General features: G+C 43.5%; 1 protein-coding gene across 1 annotated transcript in view; it reads left to right on the top strand.

The window, feature by feature from the left end:
* Window positions 1-12,792, top strand: part of ccna2 (cyclin A2) — a 36,450-nt gene that overhangs the window by 8,857 nt on the left and 14,801 nt on the right. The window contains exons 3-6 of the mRNA XM_070865268.1: window positions 806-921; window positions 3,819-4,042; window positions 9,284-9,488; window positions 10,724-10,837. Coding sequence (XP_070721369.1) covers window positions 806-921; window positions 3,819-4,042; window positions 9,284-9,488; window positions 10,724-10,837 — 659 coding nt within the window. The remainder of the gene's footprint in view (window positions 1-805; window positions 922-3,818; window positions 4,043-9,283; window positions 9,489-10,723; window positions 10,838-12,792) is intronic.

The raw sequence follows: 12,792 nt of genomic DNA, 5'->3' as shown, positions 1-12,792 counted from the left end.
CAAAAACACAGCCGTAGTCCATTCTGGCCCAATCAGCTAACTGAGCAGTAACATCAGTCAATGGAATGGTGTACGACTCCAACATTACCACTGCTGTTGTAAAGCATCCTGAGGTGCTCTTCCTAAATTTCATTTGCAGCTTCATAATTCTCTTGGCTCCAGTGCCAAAAGTGCATTCTAAAACCTGCTAGTTGTACAGGTTGAGCGTCCGAAATTCGGAATGTTCTGGACATCCTGCCAAACCAATTACTGCTGCAAGCCGGGCCCAGGGAAAATCCAAAAAACACAAACTCACCAAACAAAGAATCAAAACAAAAACTCCAACCCACCTCTTCTTGCAGGTCTTCACGCCCACAGGCATGGCTGCTCCTGGGTCTGCAACGCAGGTCCCCCTTGGTCAGAACACGGGCCACCAAAACTGCAAGGCATGGGGACCACTGCTCCCCTAGCCTTGCATGCCGGAAAGACGTTCCGAAATCTGGAAATACCCGAACCTCAGCTCGGGCATTTCCGGCTTCAGGCCGTCAGTCATTACGAAGTCCGAAAATACCTGGAATCCGTAACTGCCTCGGTCCCGAGGTTTCTGGATTTCGGATGCTCCACCTGTATTGTAGTGAACCCCTGACTGGAAAAAGCTTCTAACTTCATACTTGGGTCTGTACAAAATATCTGCTTTATTGTGAAAACAGTTGGATATTTGTAAGCAAGATGGACATTGATCATGTTAATTCACTGCACAGTCATGGAAGTAAAGTTGGCCAAAGTGGGAACTTAATCAGCTTTGTCTTTTTTTTTTAAATAAAAGATTCTCCGATGATGCTGGACATGTCGATATCTTTAGATGGTGAAGAAAAACAAGTAAATGCTAATGCATTACCTGAATATGCAGATGATATTCACAAATATCTAAGAGAAATGGAGGTAAAGAAGACTATCCATTTTTACTGGCGTAAAAATAAAAAAGGGAAGGTGGCTCAACCATGGCTCAAGGGAAATCAGGGATAGTATTAAAGCCAAGGAAGTGGCATACAAATTGGCCAGAAATAGCAGTGAACCTGGGGACTGGGAGAAATTTAGAACTCGGCAGAGGAGGACAAAGGGTTTGATTAGGGCAGGGAAAATGGAGTACGAGAAGAAGCTTGCAGGGAACATTAAGGCGGATTGCAAAAGTTTCTATAGGTATGTAAAGAGAAAAAGGTTAGTAAAGACAAATGTAGGTCCCCTGCAGTCAGAATCAGGGGAAGTCATAACTGGGAACAAAGAAATGGCAGACCAATTGAACAAGTACTTTGGATCAGTATTCACTAAGGAGGACACAAACAACCTTCCGGATATAAAAGGGGTCAGAGGGTCTAGTAAGGAGGAGGAACTGAGGGAAATCTTTATTAGTCGGGAAATTGTGTTGGGGAAATTGATGGGATTGAAGGCCGATAAATCCCCAGGGCCTGATGGACTGCATCCCAGAGTACTTAAGGAGGTGGCCTTGGAAATAGCGGATGCATTGACAGTCATTTTCCAACATTCCATTGACTGGATCAGTTCCTGTCGAGTGGAGGGTAGCCAATGTAACCCCACTTTTTAAAAAAGGAGGGAGAGAGAAAGCAGGGAATTATAGACCGGTCAGCCTGACCTCAGTAGTGGGTAAAATGATGGAATCAATTATTAAGGATGTCATAGCAGCGCATTTGGAAAATGGTGACATGATAGGTCCAAGTCAGCATGGATTTGTGAAAGGGAGATCATGCTTGACAAATCTTCTGGAATTTTTTGAGGATGTTTCCAGTAAAGTGGACAAAGGAGAACCAGTTGATGTGGTATATTTGGACTTTCAGAAGGCTTTCGACAAGGTCCCACACAGGAGATTAATGTGCAAAGTTAAAGCACATAAGATTGGGGGTAGTGTGCTGACGTGGATTGAGAACTGGTTGTCAGACAGGAAGCAAAGAGTAGGAGTAAATGGGTACTTTTCAGAATGGCAGGCAGTGACAAGTGGGGTACCGCAAGGTTCTGTGCTGGGGCCCCAGCTGTTTACATTGTACATTAATGATTTAGACGAGGGGATTAAATGTAGTATCTCCAAATTTGCGGATGACATTAAGTTGGGTGGCAGTGTGAGCTGCGAGGAGGATGCTATGAGGCTGCAGAGTGACTTGGTTAGGTGAGTGGGCAAATGCGTGGCAGATGAAGTATAATGTGGATAAATGTGAGGTTATCCACTTTGGTGGTAAAAACAGAGAGACAGACTATTATCTGAATGGTGACAGATTAGGAAAAGGGAAGGTGCAATGAGACCTGGGTGTCATGGTACATTAGTCATTGAAGGTTGGCATGCAGGTACAGCAGGTGGTTAAGAAAGCAAATGGCATGTTGGCCTTCATAGCGAGGGGATTTGAGTACAGGGGCAGGGAGGTGTTGCTACAGTTGTACAGGGCTTTGGTGAGGCCACACCTGGAGTATTGTGTACAGTTTTGGTCTCCTAACTTGAGGAAGGACATTCTTGCTATTGAGGGAGTGCAGCGAAGATTCACCAGACTGATTCCCGGGATGGTGGGACTGACCTATCAAGAAAGACTGGATCAACTGGGCTTGTATTCACTGGAGTTCAGAAGAGTGAGAGGGGACCTCATAGAAACGTTTAAAATTCTGACGGGTTTGGACAGGTTGGATGCAGGAAGAATGTTCCCAATGTTGGGGAAGTTCAGAACCAGGGGTCACAGTCTAAGGATATGGGGTAAGCCATTTAGGACCGAGATGAGGAGAAACTTCTTCACCCAGAGAGTGGTGAACCTGTGGAATTCTCTATCACAGAAAGTAGTTGAGGCCAATTCACTAAATATATTCAAAAGGGAGTTAGATGAAGTCCTTACTGCTCGGGGGATCAAGGGGTATGGTGTGAAAGCAGGAAGGGGTACTGAAGTTTCATGTTCAGCCATGAACTCATTGAATGGTGGTGCAGGCTAGAAGGGCTGAATGGCGTGCTCCTGCATCTATTTTCTATGTTTCTATGTTTCTATTCCAAGCATCTCTATCCTCAGCTTGTCAGTGTTTGGATGTTTTGAACCCACAATATATTGACTAATTGTATTAAGCAAGAAGTTCACTTTTTCTCCTTCCTTCTGAAGTGGTGACTTATGCTGGCAGCTCCTTGGTACCTTGCCCAAATGGCCATTTCTCATGTGAGCCTTGACCATATTGGTAGGCTGTTCATGTGTGGGGGATTCCAGCTAAATCTGAACCTGTTTCCTAACAATCAAAGCCCTGGTGTATCTCCTTTTAGCCCAGGTACACTGAGCCCACATCATGTGGTTCTGACAACTGCCCTTGGGTAAGATCTGCTAATTCATAAGTGATCAAATCTAGGACCTTAGTTGTACAATTCTTCCCCTGCACTTGGCCATCAAGGAAAACCCAATGCAGGCATTGATATAATTAAAACATATAATGCATTTTTTTTCATTTATGCAATGGACTATACTATGTAGCGTTGCTTTTCTAAAGATTCTTGCTTGTCCTGCACAGTTGTTTGTTTGGTTCACTGATGCTCCTTTTGATACCAGCCAAAATATCTTGCAGAATTGTATGCTGAGCAGGATGGATTGCACTAACTGTATAATTATGTAAAAGAAATGCTATGTTGACAATTGGTTGATTATAACTGCCTTGGGTCTACCAGCTTCTATCAATTAGCTTGTATTGATCGTGAATTTATTGTTTCTATACATGCCTCCTTATTAGATACAATCAGCATGGACTAGTGGACTTCATGGGAGAGATGCAATTTCTGGGAAACTGATATTTTGCTTTTTTTCACCAATTAGCTGAAATGTAGACCCAAAGCAGGATACATGAAGAAACAGCCTGATATAACCAACAGTATGAGGGCTATCCTTGTTGATTGGCTGGTGGAAGTTGGTGAAGAATACAAATTGCAGAATGAAACACTCTATCTAGCTGTAAACTACATTGACAGATTCTTGTCATCTATGTCAGTCCTCAGAGGGAAACTACAGCTTGTAGGAACAGCTGCCATGTTGTTGGCATCGTAAGTATGAACTTCACTGATGGCATAGTTTAATTTTTAAGATTGTAAAGTCTTGACTGAACAAAGGCAGCGGGGAGGGGTGTTGGGTGTAACCAGGCATGGAAATTGTTAGTTAAAATGCAGGGAGTAGTTAGAAATTAATTTCTAAAGTCCAGCAAGATGATCCACTGATGTGTGGCAGCATAGCATATTCATTACTTTTGTATTATGCAAGTACAGGTTGTAGCAACAGGAATTTCTGTGAATCGCCCCGAATAAAAGTAAGGCACTTGTCCAGGTCCTGCTGCATGCAGTTCAACATTCATGCTTGGGCTGATGAGTGGCAAATAACATTTGCGCCACAAGTGCCAGGCAATGAATGTCTGTGTCTAACCACCACCCCTTGACGATCAATGGCGTTACCATCGCCGAATCCCCCACCATCAACATCTTGGGGTCACCATTGAATAGAAATTTAGCTAGATCAGTTATTTAGGGCCCAATTTTGGCCATGACTTGCTTCAATTTTTTTTGGAGTAAGTTGATTTTTCTGGTGTAAGTTTTTTAAAAAAAACTCTATTTTCCCCAATAAACTTGCTCCAGAGTAACTCCGTTAGGTACGATTTTTTTTTAGTTGAGTTTTTTCAAAAGGGGGCGTTCCCAGTCACTTGCCAGTTTTGGCCATTTATGCCACTTTGGCCAGCTAAAATTTAATCCAAATCGACTTGGGTCAGTGTGTGTGGCCAGCTCTGAAAAACATTGCGGGCAGTTAAGAATTCAGTGCATTTAAAGCACCAAGACGTACAAAGCACAAAAATAAGCATTCAATAACAAATTAAAAAAAAAATTTCAGGAAGCTGAGAGGACCTGCACCAACACTTACAAAGCACTAAACAAAGGCCAAAAAGTAATGAGCAATCAATCAATAACAAATAAAAATTAGAAGTCCTATCTTTTTAATGCCAGAAACAAGTTGTTTTTTTAGTCGTCGTCCCTCCCCCCCCCCCCCCCCCATCAAAATCAAAACTCTCCTCACTAAATAAAGCACAACCATCAATAAAAAAGAAAACTCAAGTCCTACCCCGGCCCAGGAAGTCAGTGGGCCGGCTGGGGATAGGGGCTGCAAGCATCGGGTCCTGCTCACGGACCGCAGGACACGCTGGGAGGGCAAGGAGCATGTGCGCAGACTCCACTGCGCATGCACGCAGCTGCCGGCAGTGTTTTCTGCACTGGGCTGTTGCTCCGTTTTCCCCCCCTTCCCCACTTCACTACATCACACTGGGACACTGGAGATTCAGCAGAGCGGGCAGGATGGGGCCACTTTTTTCGGCACCATTTCCAGCGCGCAAAGTCGGCGCATTTAGGGTAAGTGCGCCGAAAAAAGGGGTTGGGGAAAATTGGGGCCCATAAATACTGTAGCAACAAAAGCGGGTCAGAGGCTGGGTATTTGTCCTGACTCCCCAAAGCCTGTCCACCATCTACAAAACACCAGTCAGGAGTATGATGGAATACACTCCACTTGCTTGGATGAGTGCAGCTTCAACACTCAAGAAGCTCGACACAAAGCAGCCCCCTTGACTGGCATCCCATCCACCACCTTAAACGTTGACTCTCCATCACTGGCACACTGACTGCTGTGTGTACCATCTGCAAGATTCACTGCAGCAACTTCTCAAGGCTTCTTTGACAGCACCTCCCAAACCCGTGACTTCGACCAAGAAGGACAAGGACAGCAGGCACTCGGGAACACCACCACCTGCAAGTTCCTGTCTAAGTCACACACCATCCTGACTTTAGAAAGATATTGCCGTTCCTTCATAGTTTCTGGGTTAAAATCCTGGAACTCCTTCCCTAGCCGCATTATGGGAGTACCTTCACCAGAGCAGGACCCATGAAAGAGTAAGGAGCAAGATCTCGAAGGAGGTAACCTCTGCTTGTATTGATCGTGACCAGTGCAACTCGCTAATGAGTACTGAAACAGAAGATGGTGAAGGAGAAAGGACTTCAGATTGCTGGGGCAGGAGGGACCTGTACATGCCGCATGGGTTGTACTTGAACAGTGCTCGCAGGGAGGTTAACTGGTCCTGTTGGTGAGGTTTTAAACTTGTTTGGCGGGGAACGAGGACGTAGCAGCAGAGGAGACAACATGCATAAAACTAGGGGTGGTGGGGGACGGGTTAAATGGCAACAAAACAAAGTATGAGCAAGATTTGTATGGAGGTGGGGGAGAAAGCAAAGCAGACTTAATATGGTGTTTGAATGTGTGTTACTGTGAGAAGTGTTGCAAATAATAAGCTGCAGGCACAAGTTGCCACACGGAGTTTATGATGCAGCATCTATAATGGAGACCTGGCTTAAACTTGGGCAGGAATGGGAACTAAATGTTCCTGGCTACAATATATTCAGAAGGCTAGTGAAGGGGTAAAAAGAAGGCTGTTGGAGGTGGGGTGGGGAGTGGTGGTAGTGTTCATGGATAATATTAGTTCATATACTAGCGGGTTCAAGTATATGGTTATCTATTTGGTTAGAGTTAAGGAACAGAAAATAAGCTGTTACATTGCTGAGTGTTTACTATAGATTCCCAAGTTGGGAGATAGAGGAGCAAATGTGGAGGCAAATTTCAGAGAAATGTAAAAAAAAACAGCAGTAATAGCAGGGGACTTAAATTGCCCTAATAGACTGGGGGGCAATTTGTAAAGGGTAAGGAGGGTGAAGAATTGCAAAGATGTGTACAGGAGAACTTGTGTTTTTAACTCGACAAGGAAGGAAGCCGTGCTGGATCTAGTAAGGGCAAGTGGCGTGTGTTTCAGTGGGAAAACATCTGGGTAATATAATTGTTTAAGAACACAGGAGCAGGCCATACGGCTCCTCCAGCCCTGCTCCGCCATTTACTACAATCGTGGCTGATCCGATCATGGACTCCGGTCGACTTCCCTGCCTGCTCCCCATAACCCCTTATTTCCTTATTGGTTCAGAAACTGTCTCTCTCTGTCTTAAATTTATTCAATGTCCCAGCTTCTACAGCTCTGAGGCAACGAATTCCACAGATTTACAACCCTCAGAAGAAATTCCTCCTCATCTCAGTTTTAAATGGGCGGCTCCTTATTCTAAGATTATGCCCCCTAGTTCTAGTCTCCCCTATCAGTGTAAACATTCTCTCTGCGTCCACCTTGTCAAGCCCCCTCAATCTTGTACGTTTCGATAAGATCACCTCATTTTTCTGAATTCCATTGAGTAGAGGCCCAACCGCCTCAACCTTTCCTCATAAGTCAAACCCCTCCTCTCCAGAATCAACCTCGTGAACCTTCTCTGAACTGCCTCCAAAGCAAGTATATCCTTTCATAAATATGGAAACCAAAACTGCACGCAGTATTCCCGGTGTGACCTCACCAATACCCTGTAACTGCAGCAAGACTTCCCTGCTTTTATACTCCATCCCCTTTGCAATAAAGGCCAAGATTCCATTGGCCTTCCTGATCACTTGCTGTACCTGCATACTATCCTTTTGTGTTTCGTACACAATTACCCCCAGATCCCGCTATACTGCAGCACTTTGCAATCTTTCTCCATTTAAATAATAACTTGCTCTTTGATTTTTTTTTTTCCTGCCAAAACCACTGACCTCACACTTTCCAACATTATACTCCATCTGCCAAATTTTTGCCCACTCACTTAGCCTATCTATGTCCTTTTGCAGACTTTGTGTCCTCCTCACACATTGCTTTTCCTCCCATCTTTGTATTGTCAGCAAATTTGGCTATGTTACACTCTGTCCCTTCTTCCAAGTCGTTAATATAGATTGTAAATAGTTGGGGTCCCAGCACTGATCCCTGCAGCACCCCACTAGTTACTGATTGCCAACCCGAGAATGAACCATTTATCCCGACACTGTTTTCTGTTAGCCAATCCTCTATCCATGCTAATATATTACCCCCAACCCCGTGAACTTCTCTTATCTTTTTAAGTAGTTACAGAAAGGGAAAAAATATTAATGGTAAATACCCAACTGGAAGGTCCAATTTCAATGATTTGGGAATGAATCCAGCACAAGTGGACTGGAAACAAAGTTGGGCTAAGAAACCATAAGTGAGCAATGGCAGGCCTTCAAGACAGAGTTCAGGTACAAACCAAGCATATTCACAAGGAAAAAGGATTGGGCATCCAAAGTTAGAGCTCCCTGGATGACAAAGGAAATAAAGATTAAAATAAAATAGAAAAAGGAGGTTTGACAAATGTCAAGTACAGAATAATGCAGAGGAAATTGAAAAGGGATTATAAGAAGTTCAGAGAGAATGAGATGATTAGCAAGTAATCAAAGGGAACCCAAAAATCTTGTTTAAACATATAAAAGGATAGTTGAAGGAATGGGGGGGGGGTGCAATTCGGGATAAAGGAGTTCTTGTGGACCAAGAGGGCACAACTGAAGTACTAAATCAGTACATTGTATCTGTCTACAAAAGAGGATGAAGTTTGGCCGCAGTAGAAGTGGGAGTAGATATTGGATAGGATAAAAATAGAAAGAAGGTGCTAAATAGGTTGGCATCACTCGCGTTAAACAAGTTGTCCAATCCAAATGGGATGCATCTTCGGTTGCTGAGGGAAGCCAGGGTGGAGTTAGACCACAATCTTTTAATCGTCCTTGGATATGGGAGTGGTGCCAGAGGACTGGGGATTGCTAATGTTGCACCCCCATTCCAAAAAAAAGGAAGGATAAATCTGATACATGCAGGCCAATCTGGCTAATGTCAATGGTGAGAAAACTACTAGGAACCATTGTCCAGGACAAAATTAATTCTTGCTTGGAGAAGCAATGGGTTAAGAGATGACCAGCATAGATTTATTAAAGGCAAATCCGACTGAATAACCTGATTGAGTTCTTTTGAAATAACAGAGGGTTGTACTACCTGAAAGGGTGGTCGAATCAATTTTCAAAAGGCAATTGGACATGTATTTGAAGACTAATTTGCAGGTTAGAGGAAAAAGTTGGGGTGTGGGATAGCTTTTGCAGGCATGATGGGCAGAATGGCCTCCTTCTGTGCTGTGATTTTTATGTGCTTAGTAACATACCAATGTGGTGTATTTGTCCCTAGCCATCCAAAGTCTTTTTGGGGTGGGGGCTGGGTGAGAAATAGAATTATTGTTGTACTAAAGTGACTAATTGCTAATCTTATTTGGGCAAGCTATTCCTTTTCTTCAAATTTGAGTATTATACAGTACTGTAATTGTTTTGAAAAGTATGCTTACAGATTTTGTTTCCTCTAGAAAATTTGAAGAAATCTATCCACCTGAGGTTGCTGAATTTGTATACATAACTGATGATACCTACACAAAGAAGCAGGTTCTACGGATGGAACATCTTATTCTTAAAGTTTTGTCATTTGACTTGGCAGCACCAACAATAAACCAGTTCCTTAATCAATATGTTGGGCGTGAGAAGGGCAGCAGTAAAGTTGAGAGCCTTTCTATGGTGAGTATTGTGAGTTCTATTGTATGTAACCTGTCTCCAAGTTGCTCCAGAACCAGATTCTTTATAAAAAAAAATCTTGTAACTACAAACTGCCTGAGGATTTGAAGGGCACATATTTGTATCCCTATTCCTGATTTCATTAATAGAGTGGATCACTGAATAGGATGCAGAGAGGCTGTTTCTTGTGGCCGGAGTGTCTAGAACAAGAGATCATAGTCGCAAGATAAGGGGTCGACCACTTAGTACGGAGGAGGAGAAATTTCTTCACAGAGGGTTGTGAAACTTTGGAATTCTCTATCCCAGATGGCTGTGGATGCTCAGTCGTTGAATATATTCAAGACTGAGATCGCTAGATTCTTGGATACTAAGGCAACAAGGCAAGGGAATACACAATAAATGGGAGGATATTGAGATGTGGAGGAACAGAGGGACCTTGGAGTATATGTCCACAGATCCTTAAAGGTAGCAGGACAGGTCAATTTTAAGGTAGTTTAAAAAGGCATATGGAATGCTTTCCTTTATTAGCCAAGGCATAGAATACAAGAGCAGGGAAGTTATGCTAGAACTGTATACAGCACTAGTTAGGTCACAGCTTGAGTACTGCATGCAGTTCTGGTCACCACATTATAGGAAGGATGTGATTGCACTCGAAAGGGTGCAGAGGTGATTTGGAAAGATTGGATAAGCTGGGGTTATTTTCCTTGGAACAGAGGAGGTGGAGGGGTGATTTTAATTGAGGTGTATAAAATTATGGGGTCTAGATAGTGGATAGGAAGGGACAATTTCCCTTAGCAGAGGGGTCAATAAACGGGGCATAGATTAAAGTAGTTGGTAGAAGGATTGGAGGGGAGATGAGGAAACATTCCTTCACCCAGAGGGTGATGGGGAGTCTGGTACTCTCTGCCTGAAAGAGTGGTAGAGGCAGAAACCCTCATCACATTTACAAAGTACTTAGATGTGCATTAATGAGCTGTAATCTACAGGGCTATGGGCCTAGTGCTGGAAGGTGGGATTAGGCTGGGTAGCTCTTTCTTGACTGGCTGAATGGCCTCCTGTGTTGTAATTTTTTTTAATGGTTCTATGATAAGGAAATCAAGTGATGGGGTGAGGAAAGTGGAGTTGGTGTAAAGTTCAGCCATAATATTGAATGGCAGAGCAGGCTTAAGGGGTTGAATGGCCAACTCCTGTTCCTATTTCTTGTCTTTATAACCAGAATCTCTTTGTCCTCTTGGCAGTACCTGGCAGAACTCAGCTTGATTGATTCTGAACCATTTCTGAAATATCTACCTTCTGTCCTTGCGGCATCTGCCTTTTGTTTGGCCAACTATACAATATCACAAACTAGCTGGGTGAGTTATGAGTGGTTATTTTAAATTCTCAATACATTTGTACAGAGCTTTACTATTTGTGGTTAACTCTACAGATGATCTCTTCAAATTTGCTATTTAGGACTTTAACCCTTTATACTTTGTTTTTGGCAATTGTTCAGTGTGTTTTAAAAAAAAAACTTTCTCTTGCTTGCCCAATCCTCTTGTACCATATTCCTTGTTTGTTTTAATAGCTTTCTGCCTGTCCCTAATGCTTCTTTATTCCTGCTTTTGTATATTTTCTTTTACTGGAAGGAAATTCCATTCCGACTTCTACCTTTTTTTGTATACCATACTTCGATCTGTACTAACGATTGCATATACAACACACTCCCTCATGTGAACTGACAAATTGGGGAAACATCACCTTCTCATTATCTAATAATATTATTTTCATCCCTTTAGCTCCATCCACATTTCTGCATTTGGCTAGGTACTTTGATCTTTCTGTGGAATATGTTCTTGTCTTTATTATTACAGCTGCAGTACCTATTTCGTTATGCTCATGTCTTCTGTTACCCAATGTGTTCAAGGAAGCTGCCTGATCACAACCTACAACCCCCCCCCCCCCCCCAAATAACTAAATCTGTGTTCTTCGTTTAACGCCTCTTGAAGGAAGCAAAGTGCAGAATGTAGTTGGGTAGGGGATTTGTATTTCCAAAGCTGACTGAGCTGGCCAAGTCCTAACTGCCAGACTGGGCCTATGTCTGGTGAAGGAGGCAGCCTACCTGATCTTCTCACCAACCTACCTGTTGCAGATGATCTGTCCACAAAGCAATGGTAACACTTGACGAGCAGCTGAACTCCATCTGCCATGTCAACACTGCTGCAAACCACTCCGCTATCCACAAGGCTCAAGTCAGTAGTGGTGGAATCACTTGGGTGGTTGCAGTTGCAGCAACACTTGAAGTTTGACCTCATCCAGGACAGGGCAGTTTGCTTGATTGGTGCTGGTGCTACTGCTACTGGGCACCAAATCTATCCCCTCCCCACCAGTACACTGTAGTGCAACTTCATCCCCCTCCCTGGCCACTGTCTGGCACTGAACCAGACTGTTCGCAACCTCGGCCTCCTGTTTGACCCCTATATCTTCTCCATCTCCGGAATATCTCTGCCCTGCCTCAGCTCATCGGCTGTTGAAGCCCTCATGCATGCCTTTATTACCTCCAGTCTTGACTATTCCAATACTCTCTTGGACGGTCTCACTTTCCACCCTCCATAAACTTGAGCTAATTGAAAACTCTTCTCATATCCTAACTCTCACCAAGTCCTGTTCACCCATCACTTCTGATTGCTGGCCTACATTGGCTCTCAGTTCAGCAACACCTCAATTAAAATGCTCATCTTTGGTCTCCCCCCTCTCTATCTCTAAGCTCCTTTAGGTCTCTCTTCTTTTCCAATTCTGGCCTCTTGCACACCCCGATTTCTATCAACCTACTGTTGGTAGCTGCTTGGGCCCTACGTTCTGGAATTCTCTCCTAAACCTTTCTGCCTCTGCCTTCTTTAAGACACTTGTTTAAAAACTACCCCTTGACCAAACTTTTGGTCACAGGGCCACAAAGATATTAGGACAGGTCATTTTTGTTACAGCTCCTGTGAAGCACCTTGGGATGTTTTACTATGTTAAAGGTGCAATACAAATGCAAGCTGTTGTATGTACTCTATACAGAATGCACTACAGCAACTTGTCAAGATTAACATGATGCAGCCTCCCTCCCCTGTGACCTCTACCACTGAGAAGGACAAAAGCAGCAAGATTATCACCTCCAAGTCACACATCTTCCTGACTTACACATTTAAAGCTGCTCCTTCATTCCGTGGTTCAGTATCCTTGAATTCCCTACCTAACAGCATCTTTATGGGGGCTGCTAGGAATGGACCATAATACAGCCTTTCCACATCCTGAGGGAACAGAAAACAATAGCCCTGTTACTTGG

This window comes from Pristiophorus japonicus, chromosome 2 (genome assembly GCF_044704955.1).
Source record: "Pristiophorus japonicus isolate sPriJap1 chromosome 2, sPriJap1.hap1, whole genome shotgun sequence".
NCBI lineage: Eukaryota > Metazoa > Chordata > Chondrichthyes > Pristiophoridae > Pristiophorus > Pristiophorus japonicus.
This window is presented reverse-complemented; position numbering and strand designations above follow the sequence as displayed.